Below are 20459 nucleotides of genomic sequence, written 5' to 3' on the forward strand. Positions count from 1 at the left end.
GGGGAGATAGTGGGAGGAGCCTCCAGCCTAGGGGGTAACGTGGGCGGAACCTTAGGGGCGGATCTGGGTGGGGAAAGGGGCTGGGCGATCCGGGGATGGAGGGCTGGCCACGCAGGCGCGGGGGGCAGCGCCGAGAACCCCACGCGGGAGCTTGTGGAGGCTCCAGCCACCGCTTCTCACTTCACTGGAGACGGGGCTAGGGCCGGGAGGGGAGCTAATAAAGAGTGAATGAGCTGCAGCCGCTGTGGCGGCCGGAGTCTGCCCGAGCGGCACAGGAGCCGTGCGCCCGGGAGGCGGCGAGGGGAGGCGGTTTGCCTCGTCCCTCCCAGCCGCCCTTCTCTCTCTCTCTTCCGCCAGCTGGTCCCAGAGCCCGGCTCGGTCCGGTCCCTCTGCCCCCACCTCGCACTCTTCCACCTTCTCCGAGTCCCACTCCGCACCTAGGGCGCCCCGCACTGCCATGGGTTAGGGTGGCGGCTACGAGCCGCGCAAAGGACCAGCCTGTGCATCCGCTGGGGGACGCGGAGCCCGAACGCCGCTAGCCGCTCGCCGGCGCAGGGCATGGGGAGCGCGGTGTGAGCCCGCACCCGGGGAGGACGCAGGAGCTGCGGAGACGGGCGAGAAGGAGAAGGAGGAGGAGAAGAGCGGTGGATTGGAAGGACCCGAGGGAGGAAGGAAGGGTGGGGAAGCGAGGGAAAAGTGAAGCTGGGAGGAGAAAGCGGCGGAAGGTGGGGATTGATGCTTCTGTTTTTTGTTGCCGCTGCTGCCCTCGCGCTGGGAGCCGAGCCGGAGGGAAGGCGGTGGAGAGATGATTGCAGAGTTGGTGAGCAGCGCTCTGGGGCTCGCCTTGTATCTCAACACCCTGAGTGCGGATTTCTGCTATGATGACAGGTAAGGGGGTGAGAGAAAGGGGTGACGGGCTACCTGGAGACTCCTCGGTGGCTTTGAAGCTTCCCGCTTTAAGGCTGGAAGTGCATCTTGGAGGGACTGTTCCTGCACCTGAAGGCTTAGGATACGCGTAAACATCAGAATCTAAAGCAAACATTCGGGACGCGGGCGCACAGGGCGGGCTGAGGGAGTTTGGGTTCTTTGCAGCAGGTTCCTCTCCCTTGCTTCTAGACTGTTGGCAGACGCTTAAGTTTCTTAGCGGAAGTCACAGCAATTTGGGAAACTGTTTAGTGAACGCATTAAAAACAATTCTTAGGTATTCCTTGGTGCAACAAAAGCACATTGAGCGATTTTACGTCTGGGCTGGAAGGAAGCTGCTCCCTGCCCTCTAATAGATCTTCCCTGTGACGTTTCCTTTTATTGATGGGACACTTTTATTTCCCGAGGTTAAAACGCACATTTGACAGTTGCCAAAATAGTGGGAAGATTGCACTGTTTCAACTTTCCCTTTTGACGCGTGATGTACATTACTTTGCGCCAGGGCCAGTGCTGCTCCCCCGCCTCCCTCACAAATCGATGGAGTATTACTTTATAAAAGCCTGGGCCTTCATTTCTTTTTGGGAGTTTTACTTTAGACGTTAGCGATTCTTTTGTGCTAATTGGGGGAAGAAGACGCCCCTAGAGACTGAAGTTGTCTTCTGCATTTGGGTTAGTTTGGGTGGCTAATGAGACCTGAACTGTGTTGTCAAAGAAACTGCATCGATTTCTGGGAAATGTCACAGTTGTGCTCGTGTCTCTACCTATTTTTTTAAACGTTGTTAGTGTTTAGAAACTGATGAAAAGCTCCATTAGGGGAAATTCCAATTTGTGCCTTTCCGGTGACTTAATCTGATTACAATTAAAACAGATGCATAATTAAAATATATTAGAGAGAACAGCACGCCTGGCTAAACTTATTAACCGTCCTGGGGTGTTTCATGCTCCATTGAAATTAAACCATCCAAAAAGTGAGCACAGATTTACTTTGACAGCTTTTCAGCAGCCTCTCTGGGCTATGGAAAGTGAATGGATCCCCAGGGTCAGGGCGAGGCAGTGAGTGAACTTAAGCAGTGGTTGATAGGGAAGTTGAAGGCAGAATCTTCTCTCCATGGTGATTAGTCAGATTCTATATCCTCTATTGTGCCCCCTCTCCCGCTTAAAAGCGTGTTCATGGTTGTATGCCTTAAATCACCAAATCTTGGTTCACACCCACGTGTGTTATGAAATCCCCTGGTAATAGATGCAAGACCATCCAGCAGACCCTTCTCAGTGCCTTTTATGTAAGTGTCTATCAGATACTAGTTAATAGAAAGCCACTGTTAGACATAAACTTTTCCTTCACTTTTAAGCAATGTACATACACTCTTTAGCAATTATGCTGCAGGCTCTGAGAAATAAATGGTCTGTGTGTAAGAGTGATATGAGCTGCTTCTGTTCCCTCCAATTTTGTGTTACTGTGCACCTGCTATTTCTAGAGTACTGGCAGAAAAAAACTCTTGCTTTCCAGAGTTGGGTGACTTTTCAGTAAAGTGAGCTCAGGGGAGAATCTGGGCTGTTACTGGTACTGTTGGGGACAGTTTGAAGAGTAAGTATTTAAGCCAATAATTAAGCGCTTATATAAAAAAGTAACTTACTATAATACTGTAACTATTGTATAACACTGATAAATCAAGCACCACTGGCATGGCTGCTCTTTATTGCTCTCCTGTTCTTTAAAAAGTACTTGTCAGAAGAATCTATCCAATAAAGATTAAGGCTGGAACTAAACTGCATTTGAATGTACTTTTCTCTGTAGACTTAAAGTTTATTTTGTGTTCTTGAATCATCAGTCAGAAGTGTTAGCATTAAAAAAAAAAAAAAGAAGTGTTAGTGTTGTAACTTGGGCAGAGTGTAAGTATGATGATAAATTAGTTGTGCTTTGATAGTTGGCAATTGTTGTAAGTTCTTTACCTGCTATAGATTGAATGGAGTGTCAAAATTCCTGACATACCTAGCTGCATAGATGAATTTGAAGTGATAATTTGCCCATATCATCTAGTTGATACATGCCCAATATATGGTATATAGACAATATATACCAATATGATGTTGAAGGCCTGTAAATAGAAATTATAGTTAGCTACAATTTGAAAAGTGTATTTGACTCTAGTTTTCCTAGTAGCAGAACTGCATGTGTGATTACATATTCTTCAGAGTATGAAGTCTTACCAGTATTACTTGGTTTTTATGAATCCTAGAAATTATGAAGTACATATTCATAGGAGCATGGAACTTACTCGGTGTCGCATAGCATTTTCGGGTAATTCAGTGCCAAGGTGAACTGTAGATTGTGACTTTCGACGTAGACTTTCTGACCACTGCTCTAACTCACTGGTGTGAGAAGGGGAAAAAAGCTGGGAGTGGCAAGTGGAAATTGTAGGAGGATGGTAATGTGTTTATTTCCACCACTCCATTTCAGACTACAAGGACTCAGGTGTGAAACTTGTTTAAACTACATCTGTGGTTTCTGCTGCTTCCCTGCTTTCCTACCCCTCCCAAGAACTTTAGTGAAATATGGTTTCTAAGGAGAGAGCAGTACTGGGAGTGAAAGAGCAGCTCAAGGAGAGAGATGACTTTTATGCTCGACTTGCTTAGTGAAATCAAGACTCTGCATTTTAGCTGACGAATCTGGCATTTGCTGTAGGAGGGCTTTCTATTGCTTTAGCTTAAACGTTATTGCTGTGGTACTTCTCCAAGTTATCATTTCTTTTAAATATAGTGATCAAGTTTACTTTATAAACTATATATGTAATTACGTTCAGTGTTTGATGTAGCTTGGTTGAAATTAAGTGGTAATCTGAAACCTTCTTTTAGCCAAATCAATTTCCCTATGGTAAAATTTAATATTTTACAAGTGTTTCTGTGCTAAAGTTAAGAATATGGCCCTGATGTGATGAAACAAACAGTAGAAGAGTGGAATTCACCATATCTGATGAAAAAGCATATACGGTTTCAGCTTCTTCCCTCTCTCCCTTTGCCTTCAATCTAGTAATAACTGTATTGAATCTTAATTTGTGGTTAGAGTAAAATTGGAATTATAAATATACAGTCATTGCTGAATTTTAAGTCATGCTGCATGTGATTTCTTGAAGGACCGTTTCATTTTCTGGAGAAATTTAATGTTAGGCTAGTGGGGAAAAACTTGCTGATCCCAAATTCTCTGCTGTCTGACATATTTGTTGAGGATAACATTGCATCACTTTCCCTTCATCCTCTTTAAAAGTCCTGTTATGTTTTGCATAGAGATAACACCAACAGAGGAGTCAGTTTACTTCAAAGCAACAAAAGTAAACTATAACTGCTGTTTCCTACACTCATTTCATTTTGCACATATCTTCTAATTGATGTTATGCTTTTTATAGTAGATAACAAGTAAATAAGAAGTTAATGCCGCAAATTCATCTTTTTATTCTAATGTGAGTAAAATAACACATTAGTTTAAAAAGACAATTTTGAGTTTCTGAAAGTAGGAAATGGGCTTGTGGCTGCTTTGAAAAAAATTTCCTTATTGTTCATTCTGCAGTTGTTAAACTCAAGCATGATCATTAACGTTATCTTTGGGTTTCTTAGTTACTGGTGTGCAGTAATTGTGTAAAACTTGGTGAAGCAACTCCACAACAGGAATTTCTACTCTTGAAATCAAAACCACCCCAAATTAGCAATAACACATTCCTAGTTTAGTTATTCATGTAGGTGTAAATGTAAATCTCACTTTAAAAATACTCATTTTTTTTTTCTGAATGTCATAAAGTGTTGGATTAACAGTATTTAAATGAAGAAACAGAGGATTTAAAGTATACACACAAGATTATTTTTATATTTTTTTTTCCTAAAGATATTTAACTGTATTTTCTACTTGATCTTTTAATGTTATTATCAGTTTGGGCTTTTGACCTGGTATAAGAATTTCTTGTGAAATGACCTGTTCCTCTAACTTCTCTGTAAAAAGTTCTCTCTAATAAATTTGCCTTGGACCAACCTGGGTTTGTTATCTTAAAGTTGTAGTATGTTCAGCCATTGAAGATGTGTCTGGTATTTAGTAAATGAATGTTTGGAAAGAATTACTATAAAATCAAAATAAATAAGAGAGAAGTTTGCTTTGTATCTAAGGTTGTCTCTTCAGGTCTTTACTGGAAGAAGCCAGTGTGTACAAGAGTGTTATTTCATTCTTATTTCTTTCCCAGTTGAAAATGTACTGAAAAAAAAAAAAGGCCAGTGGATACAATTTACAGTTTATAAAATATTTTATAGGACGTTTTATTTTCTAGCTAAGTTTTGACTGTTTAATCAAATCTATGTGGAGAAAGTCATTTTGCTGTTTGAACAAGTACATCTCTTAACAGTAAATTAAAATTAAGTGAAGTCAGTATGGATTGCTTTGCCTTACCTCTGTTGAGCTTGTCACATGGGGTTTATCCTAGCAAGTGACCCAAATACAAGCACTGAACGGACATGCACAAATGCCATAGGGAAATTTCTTGCCAGCCATCTGTCTCTTAGTTTTTTTCATATATAAATGTACTATGTTGGTGGGGTGGGGGGGAGCTGCCTGTATTATTGCATATTATTAGTTTACATCATCTTGTCATCTGCACTTAGTTTTTCAGAGCTAATGTACCCCTGTAGTAACACTGAATTCCCTGCTGCTATAATTCTGAAAAAGCTTCAGCCTTTTGGATTCCAGCATGAGTTAAGAGCAGTTTGTCTTCCTAATCTCTTTGTTGCTGTTCAGCATGCTAAAAGCACCTATTTAAAATGCTCTTGATGGTGCAGCTCTTTATCAGAGGTAAAGGGTATGTCTTGTCTAAACCCGGCACCTTCAAAATACTAGGAAAGGACAAAGTTTACCCTTAAGGTGCTCTGATAAATCTGTGGCTGACAAACCTACTTTCTTATAACTTCATTATTCTCACCCAACATGCTTTTAACACACTAATATTCATCTCTTTTAAGTTTTTGATTCTCTCTTGGAAGCTAAATCTTATGTGAACTTTGAGTCCTTCCTTGAAGAGCTTCACAAAATTGACAAGTGTGGCAGCCTTGATGGAAAGGACTATTGGGTTGCTGAATGTAATGACCTTCCCTCTATGAATAGCTGTCTTTATTAAGAGCATAGCTGAAAAAGAATAGAGAAGCCCATCACCAGGAGCTACATTTGTCTACTTTTCATGCAATGAAAAAGGCATAATATTTTGAATCATTACAGGTGTGGTTATGCACAACGCTTGATGGTTTGTTTAAAGATTTGATTTGTATGTGTTTTTGAGTAATAAAGGGCTACATTCATTAATTCACTGATTATAAGCACCACTAGAGTGGGCTTCCCATGTATATGGTGCATAAAACAAACAGTGGCTATTCTCCCGTATCAGTAAGCGTCCCTACCCGCCTGTCCTTTCCTGCCTGTACTTTACCAGGTGCTGTATAGTGTTTGAATCTGGGAGTCTGATGATAGACATAAAAAAATGCTGATAGCTTGTCCTTTAGCAGAGTTTCGGTTGCATTGGCTCATATTTATTTTGATGGATACTCACAGTGTGAAACTTTTGCTGGGCTTCTCTTGGCTTCTTTCCCAGAGCATCTGCTGAGGATCCATGGTAGATGGTTTGAACTGGATTTATTCTTGATCCAATGCTCATTGGCACCTTATTTGTACCTTGGAAGTTTTCGAATGCTTTTGCCACGTGGCTCCTTCCTGTTGTCCATGTCGGTTGTTTTCCTTGAAGGTCTGCATTGGCTGAACTCTTCGAATTACCTGGATTTGCCTTGACTAGTCACAGGGATTGAAGACTTTTGCCTCAGATATTAGTTGGGCTGCATTTTCTAGGCAGTTAATTCTAACAAGATGCAGTGCTATCAAATTTCTGTTGATCTCCTCCTCTCTGACAGTTTAATTTTTCAGTTATATTTGTCAGTTTCTCTGGTTCTCAAGGTTTCTTAGAATAAAAGGTATAGTTGTTTGTTTAAACTCTTTTAGAAATTTTTTGGAATTACCATTTTGGGTTCATCCATGACCTTTCTTCTTTATAGTTAAGTGGGAAACAATTGAGTAAGCCCATCTACTCCGGAGCAATTTGAAGAAAGTAGGAACACTGAAATGATTTATTTTCCAGATTCTATATTAAAAGTTTTTGTCATGTTTTAAAAGTATTTATCTTACTTAAGGGCATTTCATCAAATACAGTTAATTTGAGTAACTAGAAATGATTATTTTAAAGATGAGATGGAGAGAGATTTTGAACTTGCTCATGTCTAAAGGATTAATTTGGAAAAGAGATTAGAACTGAAAATTCTAACTCCACCTTTAGATTCCATTTTGTTGTGGAAATAAGTGAAATTATATATACATTTACTTGTTCCAAGGCTATATACACTTACCCCATTGCTTGAGGGCAGTGCTAATGTATTTGTTTTAAAAGTACCTTAGAACATGGCAGAGGAGATGCTATTTGCTTTTGATTATTTGGTTTAAGCTTTTGTTTTTTGATTTCTTTTCCAGGGCATTTTGTGATATCAGAGTGAGGCAGGGTCTGAAGCATGGCTCAGCATGTAGTTCTAGTCAAGAAAACTGGATAAATTACACATTTGTCAAATGTAACACACATCAGTGCCCTTGGAATAGCAGCTGTGTGGTAGGTGTTGAGGAAAATAAATTATTTCTTTCCCTTTGTCTTTGATGATTGCCCTTTACTTCTGCAGAATTTATTATGATACATGTGTGATTATTCCTCAGGAGCATCAAGTTTAAAAAAAAATGTTCACTATAAGCTTATGATTATGGTTTAACTAGGAAACGATGTGTAAAAATATTGCCGTGGGGTAAAGAAATTTACTGACATTTGAAACCGAAAAATTCACAATTTTTGATGATGAAAATGCTATTTTCCTACTTGTCATTCCAAGGATTATTGATTTCTTTAAAAGTAGAAAAATTCGACTGTTCTAGCCTAGAAATTCTCACTTGGCATCATTTAGGAGTATTTTGACTTCAAAAGATGTGTTATTTGCTGAAAAGTGGCCACTGGGGCAAAATATGGCTCTTGACATTTTGAACGGTGTTAAATGATGGCACCGAAGTATTTCAAACAGTCATGATTCAACATTGTTTAAAAATCCAGTGGGAAAAATGGCAGCCCATAGAACCCTGCATATTTGGAATTCTTGGAGTATTCATTTTAAATGCAGTTCACAAGTTTGCTTTTTACGAAATGCTGTGTTGTTTTTTTTTTTTTTTTTAAAGAAAGATGAATAAGGCTAGTGAATTTTTACAGCTGGGTCCTGTGGAATTTTGTGTTCTTTTTTCCAGTTGCTTATAAGTATTCTATAAAGGGACTGAAAAGATGCAGGCCATAGCCTTGTTTTTTGTTTTTGCTTTGCTTTCTCAGCTGGGTTATATGCCTATATTCAGGATATTATTATAATGCATATTGTTATTCAGCATCTATTATAAATCCAAGATCATAAAAGTAGTCTCTGAGCGAGGCAGATAAGTGAAAACACTTGGGGATAAGTAAACACCTTGTGTTTGTTAATTTCCGGCTTGTCTCATGTCTACCATACTTTCTTTTCTGTTTGGGATATCTTTTGGATTAAAAAGTTCAGTAGTCTGACTCCTTACAGTATCAGTGCATGTTGAAGTGACATTCCTGCAAATTGTGGCCTCCACAGGGGGTGCCCTGGGTGGTGACTGTAGAGATTGCGTCTTAGGCTTGACTGCTTTTCGCAGTTTGGAGAGGACACTTGTCATTATAGTGCCATTTGGGAGAGGGGGGTAAAGGTGACGGTTGTGTTGTTCCCCTTGGGGACCTTTCTCATTGTTTTCTACACTATCTTTTGTCCACCTTAGCCCTCCTATCTTCAGGTTTTTAAAGGTGTTATAAATTCTGAGCCTCCTGCCTTGGATTGTAAAAGATGTCTTAAGGTAGAATACTTGGGTCCAAATGTTTTGTCAAGTGTACTTCTTTTAGAATAGGATGTTTCTCTCCTCCTCCAAGTAATTAACTGCAGGACTGCTTTCCCAAAACAATTGAAAAGAGCTCATTTTGACAAAGCAAGCTTCTAATGACAAATTTCCCAACTACAAATTTGCAGAGGAAAAGTTCTCCGATGATGAAGAAGTTTAATCAGGCAAAAAGACATTTTTATTTGCAGAAATAGGTGCTTTAGAGGGAGGTAATTACTTATAGCTGATGTGAAAAACTGGTATACCTGAATTCATTTGGTAAACCTCATTTAAATAGGAAGGTTATTCTTGTTATTCTATTGAAAGGAAAAAAATGGTGCTGTTGTATCACTGAATTTATATTAAAGAAATAAGGTTTTACACTTGAACCCACTCTTATAGGGATACGTACTGACTTAACCAAAGAAAATGAATTTGAGATTTGAGAAGAAATCTGTTATAAAGACACTAGTGTCCAGCCTGAAATTACCAACTGTAGTTTGCCATAGGTATCTTCTATTTAAAATATCCCGTTGAAATGTTGTCTTTTAGGTTGCTTTCTCCACCTCTATGTTTTTAAAAGTCTTTGCATTTTTCTTTTAAAAACAATAGTATTTTTTGCTAATAGTATTCTATGTTGAACAGAAAATGAAACTTCACTGTTACTGATGACTCTTATATGTCATCAACATAAAGTAAACTATTTCTATGAGAGACTATTTAGTACCTACTTTTTAAAAAAACAATTGGGATATAGTTGCATTACAATATGTTGTTAGTTTCTGCTGTACAATGAAGTGAATCAGCTATATGTATCCATATATCCCCTCCCTTGTGGACCTTCTTGCTCCCATCCCACCCCTCTAGGTCATCACAGAGCACTGAGCTGAGCTCCCTAAGCTATACAGCAGCCTCCCACTAGCTATCTGTTTTACACATGGTGACGTGTATATATGTCAATCCCAATCTCCCAATTCACCCTTCCTTCCTCCTCCCCCAGTGTATCTGTTCTTTACGTCTGTGTAGCTACTTTTAAGTTCAGACCTGATACGATATTGAGGATGCTGTGGCAGGCAAGGGGGCTTAGACCCAGTCCTCTCTCATGACTACCTCCCCCTCCACACCCCACCTTCATCCTTTGATATGGATGATTATCTTTTAAAAATTCTTCTAAAATGCTTTTTAAATTCTGTTTCTTTGAACCAGGTGAAGGTCTTTGTACCTCTCCTAAAAGCACATTTTCAAGCTGGGCTTCTTGTTGGATCTCTTTCCATCTATGTATGTGTATATGTATATATTTCTAGATCATTGCTTTCCAAACTTCAGTCTACCTGCATATCACCTAGGCTTGTTAAAATGCAGATTCTGCCTGGCTCTGGTCTGAGAGTCTGCATTTCTGTCATTCTTAGGTGTGATCAGTGCTGCTGATTCATGTAATGTACACGTTAGCTCTGTGTGTTTTACAGACATTTGGAAAAGACTGCCTAAATTCCTGGATTAAAAAAGATTTAGCATAATCTTTTATATCTCAAAAGCATATGAGTTTTGCCTTTTTATTTAATCTCTTTGTTTTCATATTTGCTTAATCATGACATCTTTAAATTGATTATAAGTGTTTGAGATATTGTATATATTTTGAAAACGTAGAGAGCCTGCTAAAATCTAGATGATCTCTATTGAAATATCTGTCACTATCTTGGATTAAAATATCATCTTCTTTGTAACATTACTGTGGAGACAGATGTTGGGTTCTGATTTTGACAAACTAATAGGCAGTTGCCTTAGGCTTATCACTTGAACAGATTTGTTGTTGTTGTTCGGTCGCCCGGTCGTGTCTGGCTCTTTGCGACCCCATGGACTGCAGCACGCCAGGCCTCCCTGTCCCTCACCATCTCCCGGAGCTTGCCCAAGTTCATGTTCATTGCATCGGTGATGCTGTCCAGAAACTGATGCCTAAACGAGACTGTAGTCAGTGCCTTGATGAGTTGTACTTTCATTGAGTAATCCCTTGTAAGCAAACTTGGCTTACATTGCATGAAGACTCTTTATGTCAGGCAGGCAGCAAAATACAGACATTTAGGCAGCTGAAAGTAGGAAAGACAAACATTTATTAATGATATTCAGGCACTGGGTGATACTACTGGATAAAGGTATATCTACCTTTTGAAATATGTTGGAAATGCTTGGGCCTCTAAGATTTTTTTTTTAACCTGGTACACTATACCTTAACCTTTGGGGTTTTTCTGAAGAGGTGAACTCCTTATATATCTGAAGGCTTACATGCCTACTTAGTAGAAATCGTTTTAAAGAATTTATTCTAAAATAAGTTACAATTCTTTCTTTCTTTTTGAAATACTGTACTCTGTCTACAGTACTGAAAGAACAGTAGGCCGACATAAGAGAGTAGCATTTTAGTCTCGGAATTAACACTTTATTAACTAGTACTTGAGGTGCTAAGCCTCTAAAACTCGCTCTTCTAATTGGTCAGGAAGTGCAAATAATGATAACAACTGCCAACCACAGAGTGAAGATCAAATGAAATAGTCTGATGAATGTTTTCTGTGTATTTAAAGAGATGCAGGAAGATACAGTTAGAGGTAGAGGGTGTTGGACCAGAGGATGAATGACTTGGTTGTCCCCGAGTCACTGGCATCTCACTGTCTTCTCACCTTAAGACAGAGCTGTGTTCTCCACCATGTCCTTGCTCACTTTCTCATTTGGAGTCAGTGGTTGAACTGCTGTCCCAGCTTCTGATCCCCCACCCTGCCACACCCCATCTCTGCTTCTAATCTCTGTTCAGCCTTTGATCACTTGTCCCTGGTCTCACCATGGAAGCAGGTTTTGTTCTCATCTATACCTTTTCTCCAATAGTTTGGCCACCTGATGTGAAGAGCCAACTCATTGGAAAAGACTCTGATGCTGGGAAAGATTGAGGGCGGGAGGAGAAGGTGGCGACAGAGGATGAGATGGTTGGATGGCATCTTCGATACAACGGACATGAGTTTGAGCAAACTCTGGGAGATGGTGAAGGACGGGGAAGCCTTGCGTGGTGTAGTCTATGGGGTCGCAAAGAGTCAGACACAGCTTTGTGACTGAATAGCAACGATTCCTTTTCTGTTGCTTTCCCTATGTTGCTGGTCTCTGTGGTTATTTTGGATAGATATTCTGTCCAATCTTAGTACTTTTTTCCTTCTGCAAGGAAAAGGACCAATTATAGTGCATCGGGTGTGAATAATCTTTGGTATTCTGGTTCTACTTCGAAGGGCGTATTGTTGCTGGGTACTCATGGTCTCTCTCTTCAATAAAACCTTTTTCTTTTGGGAGTATGTTCAGATTCAGAGCAGTACTGGCAGCCCAGTGATTAGGAAAGATATATGTCAGATAAGCTGAAGTTTTACCTGCATTGAAGTGTTTGTGTTAATCAGTGTTGTATTGAGAATTTCCAGTATGTATGCTTAGCACATGTATTGGAGGGTGACATCTAATATCAGCCTGGTGATACAATTTTGTAACTATTTACAATTTTTTTTTTTCTTTTAGAACTTTCCAAGCAACAGAGTGGCAGAAATTAAGAGAGACCACAAGAATTTTGAAATCAGATAGCCTAGGGATCTAATCCCAGAACTATTACTTGCTAATTATGTAATTTTGATTGTGTTACTATAATTTTTCTAGCCTCTGTTCTATAGAATGAGGATAGTAATACCTACTTTATAGTGTTGTTGGGAGAATTTAGTAAGTTTTATAAAGTACAGTGCTAGGATCTTAACAAGTATTTCTCTTAATCAAGAAAATATTCTTTATCTCTATAGCTGATACTTTAAGATAATTATTTAATAACATCTAAAAATATTGTAGAATATTTAGGGGTTTTTCTTTAAAGCCAATATTCAAAATTTAAACTTATTTCTGATAATTTTTCACTTGGTATTTCAGATAGAATTAGTGTTACTGAGAGGGTTCAGTGAGCTATATTAAGTAATTACTAATTTTAAAATTCAGTTTTCACCTTGGGTTATAGGTTTGGACAAATGATTTTGAAATTTAACCATTATACACACATATAAGCATATATGTATACACACAGATTTTGCCAGTAAAATGTTTGTGGTATATATTCAGTTAAATGTATAACTGATTCACTTTGTTGTATACCTGAAACTAATACAATCTTGTAAATAAACTATACTCCAATAGAATTAAATTATTTTAAAAAATCATTAGCAATCAATTAAAAAAAAGTATATACAAAAACCAGAACTCAGATGTCTCTCCGACATCTTCACTGCAAAGTAACTTTCTTCTTTAGATTAGAGGATTGATACTGTGTGTAGGAGCATATGGAAAATTATGATTTCTTAGCATTTTGTAAGAGTTGTTCCACTCTCTGATGCATATCTTAGAGTTTTCAGGAAAATCATTATTTAAGGACATATCTTAATATTAAGATATTCCTTATTAATATTAATGAGAAAAAATCTTCATTAAAATATGGAGTTATTTTGAATTATGTTGCAAAAGGTTATGTTGAATTGAGAGCCCAGATTCCAGGAATACTTTTTTTTTTAATTAATTAATTTATTTTAATTGGAGGCTAATTACTTTACAATATTGTGGTGGTTTTTGCCATACATTGACATGAATCAGCCATGGGTATACAGGTGTCCCCCCATCCTGAACCCCCCTCCCACCTCCCTCCACACCCCATCCCTCTTGGGGGACAACCCAGGACTACTTTTTATATATCTTTCATTTTACAGTGAGTCTTATCAGGTATAAAAGCTCTGTTCTTTGAAGCCTTTTCTGGGAAACTTGTTATTATATCACTGACTTGCTCTTTGATCAGGATCTATGACTCATATTAATTTATTTACAGTAGTTCTGCCTTTAAGAATATTGATCTTCCTTTTGACTCAACAGATCTTTCACATATTTACTTACCACTTGACACTAACATTTCTGCCTTCCTTCCCCACTTCCTGCCCTTCTGCCCTCCAAACAAGAAATACTTCCCTTCTCAAAGTACAAGTAAGCTTAGGATGTTGAAGGTTTATGGAATTGATTAGACTATTTCCTGTTTAAAGTCTAGGTGTGGCTCTAATGATTTTCCAAGGTTTCTTCCAGCTTAAAGCAGGTCACAATTTTAGGGTTTGGGATTTGGGTCCATTTGTCTAAAAAATACTCTGAAATTGGCCATTGGGGGACCATTGATAATGTTTTCAGTAAAACATTGTGCATTTTGCTATGCATACAGTGGAAAATGAAGCACTAATACAGCAAACCATATGAACCAAAGATGTTTTTACCTCAGACATAATCATCATTTTCTTTCTTATGTGTTACCTTCTTCTCAGTTGGAATGTTTACTCTGTTCCTATTGATAACTAAATTCTAACAGCAAGTGGCAAACTCTTAAAAAGGAGAGCACTTTTGGTTCTTGTTGGATAGCAGCCTAGTTTTCTCTAATGCACATCTGTTCCTTGGAACATTTTTAGAATATTCAGGTGAAAATTCACCCAGTATTTTAATAAACCAGATTCTGTTACTGACGGGTTAAAACCATTTTTGTCATACTGTTTTAATTTATTAAAGGGAAACGGCAAATGGTTTCTGCATAATGGCTCTTAACTCTCTGGGAGTAATTTAAATGAGTACAAGAAACCAATAATTCAGGACCTTATTAAACATGCCTCAGCAGTTGATTTCTAAGACTAAAGAAAAGTCCAACAGCTGGATTTCTCCAGGGGAGGGATTGGATGGGAAGAGGGGTTATCTACTATGAAGGAGAAGCTTACGTTTGACATTCCTATAAATGAATTTTGGTGAAATTGCGAGGAGTTGACTTGAAGAGGATTCTGCCCCCTTCTTGTTTATGATACAGTGCTTTCCTCTTATGATTTAGAGGAGGGATCATTATGGAGAAATCAGGATGGGAGACAGAGGCACTGCAATGGAAGATGGGTCATTTTGATTGAGTACCTCTGTAGATTGGAACCAGAGCAGCAAATGATCGTCAGCTTCTTGAGATTAAATCAAGACAGGTTGTTAGAATGGAATCCTCTGAATTCAACTCCATTTGTTAGAAAGTGGTTCTTTGGTATCTTAAATTCTATGACAGATTTTGATTGCATGCTGAATTTGGGATGTGTGTTATAAGACAGCAAGCAGCATGTTTGTATTTTTTTTTTGAAAAAGGCAGTTATAATAAGTACCCAGATGTTTATCTTTGTGTACTTGGAATTTGAATTCTGAGGATTTATTATTTTGGGAGAGGGTTGGGTTTATTTTTTTAACTAAAGCCTGAAATAATTAGCAAATTTAATGTTAAATTGGACATTTTATTCATATACTCAACCTTCAGATTTAAGGTAGACCATAAATGATATTTTAAAATTAAAATTGTTCTAAATGCTAAGAATAATCTTAAGTTGAAATTTTGACTTTTATTTTGTGTCATCATTATTTGTGAAAACTGGTTGACAAAGAAGTTCAAAAATTTTCTGTAAAACCTAAGTTATGACAAGAACATTATTTATTTAAAAAGTTTTCTCTAGACCTAAGTAAAAACTTAAACACAAACCAGAACTTAGCCCGAATGTTTTTCCTTTGAGCATCACTGGGAATCTATATAAAAATAGAGTAAATGCTTTGTATGCTGCTTACCTACTGCATTTGAAAAAAATCTTTTGTATATGTCTGCAAGCTATTTGTGTGTTCAGAAAGAATTTACTGGAATCGACTGAAATTGGTAGAAAGAGGTCAACGAAGCACTAGAGCTATAACTTTATTGAAAACTGGAATGGTATTATCTGTCTTAATCTTGAGTGAATCGAAGTTAAAGAGTGATTTCATTTATGAAATATTATCACTTTTCCTTCACTTAAAGATTATTTGTATTTTAATCATGTTTTCCCAAGAAAATCACATTAGTTGCTGCTGACTTCTATCTGCATTGGTTTTAGAAAAAATAAAGAGATGAATAGAAAGTAGGCAAGCAACAAAACTAATCAGTTGATAATTTCCTTATACCCATATTTCCTTATACCTGTATCAAAAGATTTAAAGATATTTAGTTATAAATTTAGTTGTAAATTGTTTTGTGTTTTCTGGTCTCAGAAGCTGCAAACAACTGTTGTTACTAAAAGTGATGGAAAGAAAGAAAACGTATAGGTATGTTTACCATTTAAGTAGCCTGACTTGTGCAAATTATAGTATAAAAAATGATAATTCTATTCAAAGATTGTGAGAAAGATTTGAATGTGGTTTATTTTAAATTCAGGAAATCCACTCAAATAGACATTGGCCTTTGATTTAAAAGTGTTAAGTCATTCTTATATAGAAGTGTTCTATCTCTCAAGAAAGCATCAGTGTGGGATGCTTTCAGCTCATGTCATTCCTGGTTTTTTTTTGTTTTTTTTTAAGCAAGCATTTCTACGTGCTTAACTGTGTCAGGAACCGTGTTTAATATGGGGGATGGGGGTGGGGCACGGACCCTGAAGAAGATGTAGTCCATAATCTCAAGGATTTTAGAATCCGGAGGGGAGACCAAGTAAATAGATAGTTTCTCTAACAGGAAGACATGCTTATGATTGTAAGTACCTAAGAGGGGCACTTGACCCAGACTAGGAGGGAGTAGATAAGGAGCTCTTGTGAGAACTGATTCCTGAAGAATAAGAAATAACTTATATATGGGGGTGGGGGGGAATATGCAGGAAGAGAAAGTTATGCTGTCCGAATAGCAGGGCATAAAGCTAGACCAGAAGGTAGGGAGCGAGAGGGAAAGGAAGATGAATTGGCAAGGGAGGCAAAAGCCAGATCATTGACGGTCTTGTGATCCCTTATAAAATGTGGAGAACTGTCTGAAACAGGGTGAAAGCTAAAGCAGAGCGACCAGAAAGATGTCTGTAATAGGATTGTATTGGAGGATTTGTATTCCTGGTGATGAGGGCTAAAAGTAAGGTAGGAACAGAGATTTAAAAAAAAAAACAACATTAGAGTATATTAGGAAAAACTGAAGAAAAGTTGATGTCACTTGGTAACAGGCTGAATGTGGAGGGTTTTAGGAAAGGGACTCCTTTCGGGTTTCTGTGTTTGAACAAGTGGGTAAAAAAGGAAGAGCCCCGAGCTCGGTTTGGGGTGGAAGATGGCGGAGGGATCTGCCGACTTTCCTCAGAGAGCAGGAACAGCTGTCACAACACGGCTGTGCTGTGAGTGCGCCTGAGTCAGGCATGCTTGTCCTGCGGCTTTGAATTGGTGCTGAAACCTTGTCATTGGCCCTTTATTTTTGCTAGCATGTTCTATATTTTGGTAATACGATTTTAAGTGCCCCAAACTCAGTTCAGGAAATAGAGAGCCTCTTGCTTGTCTGAACGAAGAGCTCTGACGAGGCCATGAGAACTTCATTTCTTGCTCCGTCTCTCGGTCTGGCCATCTCGGTGGTCACTGTGGCCAGTGGCAACCTCAGGTCTCTTCTCGGGCTCTCCCAGAAATGCTCCCAGAGGGGAGTGGGAGACCTTCATTTTCCCGACTTAGATGACAAGCTCATCGGTGAACGCACCTCTTCTGGTGTTGGAGTCAAGAGGAGACAGGTTTGCTTAGCCCATGCCGCATGCGGTATAGGAAAGAGGGCGTCTGTTAGAAGAAAGGACAATGGATTCTGGGAAGGGGGCAGACCACAGATGTCCATGCAGCCCGGGATGTCTGCTTCCAGTCTATTAATACCCTTCCAGTCTATTAATACCCGCGGTCATTTGAGTAGTACTCTTTGGTTCCAAATCGATCATAAATGCAGTCTAAGAAGTCATGTGTATTATAAGGTGGTCATATATATGAGGTAGAACTTTCAAATAGGATGTGTGTGTGTGTGCGTACCTTGGATTAACCTCCAAATGTTGGAGTGGACACTATAGCCTGCCGGCCAGATCTACCCTATAGCCTATTTTTTAAATATCCACATCTGTCTGTGGACCTGCTGTCTCTGACTGCTGTCTCTACAGTGGCAGAGTTGAGTAGTTCCAACGGGGACCTTGGGGCTTGTAAAGTCTGAAATAAACTCTTGCCCTGAGGATCTTTCTGGTCCCCGAGAGCACATCTGTGCCCTCTCAGGGGCCCCCCTGACATTTGATGGGAAACACAGGTTTGAGATATACTTGTTAGGAGTTAAAGCTCAGGGGTCAGACTTACAGATGTAAAATATTACTGACTTCCTTTTCCCTTGGACCAGTATGACAGTGAGCCCTCGCAGGTGATTTTTTGGAAGAACTGGGCAAACCCACAGCCGGTCTGTCTAGAATAGCAGTCAGGGACTGGGTGGCGATCGTTTATGGGTTTTGTCCTAACTTGTCCCTGGATCTGGAGTGTGTTGGTGAGCAGGGGCTTTTAGGGGCAACAGTGAGTCTTTGTGAGCTGGTGCTCCATCCCCTGCCATGCAGTTTGGCTGTCCTTTTGGGCCTGCAGAAAGCGCCCTCTGCTTCATCTGAGAGCAGCTGCCTGGGGGATGCTGCTGGAGCTGTTTGTGAGCCTGACCCCCCTGCCTCTGGAGCTGCATGCTGAAGTTTCCCAGCAGTTGTTGCCCAGCTGTCTGCTGCTTTGTTACATTGTTTCAAAGGCTGTGCTTGAACTGGTGCTCTCCAAGTGTTTTGCTTGACCTCCTCCTGGGTTCAGGCCTGGTTTGAGCTCAGCCCTAAGCAGCTGTTTGGTATTCTTCTGGTGTCTGTTTTCTCATGGGGTCGCCCACTGGTCCTGATTTTCTGTGATCGAGATTCTGACACCTGCAAAGTGACTCTGCGTCACTACTTGGTTGTTGACAGCCTCCTCTTGATGCTTTTTTGTTCTCTGGGCTTCCCAGGAGGCACCCTCGATAAAATGTGTTCAGTAATGCGCTGTTTTTGTTTTTTTTTTTCTTTTCCTTATTGGCAAGGAAAAAGGCAGTATGTTTCTGCTTTGAACTGAATTGCCTTCGTCCACCGTCTTTTAGAGTCTCACGTGTTCAGTGGTTGTGGTTTGGATGTGGTTGTCCTCAGGTAGAAGACTCAATGTCAAAACCAGAACTGCCTCCTGCAGGATTGTATCTGATTCTTCAACATTCTGGGAGTCTTGTTAACTTGCCAGGCTAGAAGTGTAAATTTTACAAAGCGATTGTACCTGGCTTTTCAAAATTTGTTTCTTAAAGTTTGGTTTGCAGATTTAAAATAATAGATTAATCCTTCCTGAATGGAAAATGCTGCCTTTGATATTATTTTCAGTAGTTAATTTGAAGACTAATTATGTTTGTATGTGAAATGAACTTGAGAGGCCTGATAAATGCATGGAATACATTTTAGCCAGAAGCTACCAGTTCTGCTTAAAAACACCAAAAAATCCATTCATTTGATTTTCAATAAGGGCCTATTAAAAATTCTTAATGGATATGCCAGGTAGTAAACAGTTTCTATGAAAGGAGACATTTAGATAGAAAGGCTTTAACCTGGAGCTAGTGAAATCAATTAAAAAAATTAAGCTGAAAGAAACTCATTGAATCAAACATATATTATAATATTGTTTAAAGGGTATCATAATAGTATGAGTTTGGGGAAATTTCAATTCTAATGTTCAATTTTATGAGTAGATATGTAAAATATATAAGTTTTTAGCAATTGACTACTTGCCATAAGCCAGAGGAGAAACAATCAATTTACAAATAACACAGAGGCAGTAAATTTGTTGGCAACAGTTCTAGGCCTATTGTAATTCTGTAGTTTTTTCAATATGCAAGTGGTGAATTGCTAATGTTGCTCTGAGCCAAAGATCTGGTGATTTGTGAATGCGTCCAAGCAGCACTTACATTATGAAAGGCTTGGAGGTATTTTGATATCGGCGAAATACTTTATGGAAGTAATAGGAAAATGTGTACTGTTGAAATCATATCTATAAAATCAGTGTTTGCATTGAAGTTACTCTCACAACTCACATTTCAGATTTAAGGGTTTGGCTTGATGCTGTGTGATCAATTGAGACATAGTTCCCCTCTGGCAGGGGTTCATGTCTGAACCTAACGTCTTATTGGCTCTGCTCTAATCACATTGATCACTTTGAGCTATCGTCAAGGGGAGCATGACTTCCAACACGGGTACCCTGTTCTCTCCCACGAAGTTCAAAGTATTCAGTACATTATTGTCTCCCTTTTAGTTGCTCCTCTTTTGTTCCAGCTGTTATAGCTTGGGTTCTTTTTTTTTTTGGCTTGGATTCTTGCTTTTGCAAGGATGCTTCTTTCTCTTCTGGGCAGCCCAATATTTCCATCTCAAGTCATTTCCAGTCCACCTATTGTGTACTTAAATCAATATTTGAATGAATCATGATTGTTATGATCGTGATACCTGAATAATGCGTTACAAAGAGAAATATTTAGGAGTTTTGTATGTTAATTCTCCAGGGAAATAAGAAATTGAGAAAATGGGTTAATTATTTCTTGTTAATAGAGAGAAGAAAAATCAACTATGATGAATCATTGAATAATAGGAGTCCTTGAGTTTATTCTTCAATTTTTTCCACTCTGGCGGTGTGACAGTGGGCAAGT

General features: G+C 39.0%; 1 protein-coding gene across 7 annotated transcripts in view; it reads left to right on the top strand.

The window, feature by feature from the left end:
• The first annotated feature begins 76 nt into the window (after positions 1-76).
• Positions 77-20459, top strand: part of TMTC2 (transmembrane O-mannosyltransferase targeting cadherins 2) — a 416895-nt gene continuing 396512 nt past the window's right edge. For all 7 annotated transcript variants that reach the window (XR_014083335.1, XR_014083337.1, XR_014083332.1 and 4 more), the window contains exon 1: positions 77-888. Coding sequence is in view for 2 of the 7 variants with exons in the window: in XM_081594871.1 (XP_081450997.1) it covers positions 806-888 (83 nt within the window). In the remaining 5 variants the exon portion in view is untranslated. The remainder of the gene's footprint in view (positions 889-20459) is intronic.

This window comes from Giraffa tippelskirchi, chromosome 4, assembly GCF_054371585.1.
Source record: "Giraffa tippelskirchi isolate mGirTip1 chromosome 4, T2T-mGirTip1v1.2.pri, whole genome shotgun sequence".
NCBI lineage: Eukaryota > Metazoa > Chordata > Mammalia > Artiodactyla > Giraffidae > Giraffa > Giraffa tippelskirchi.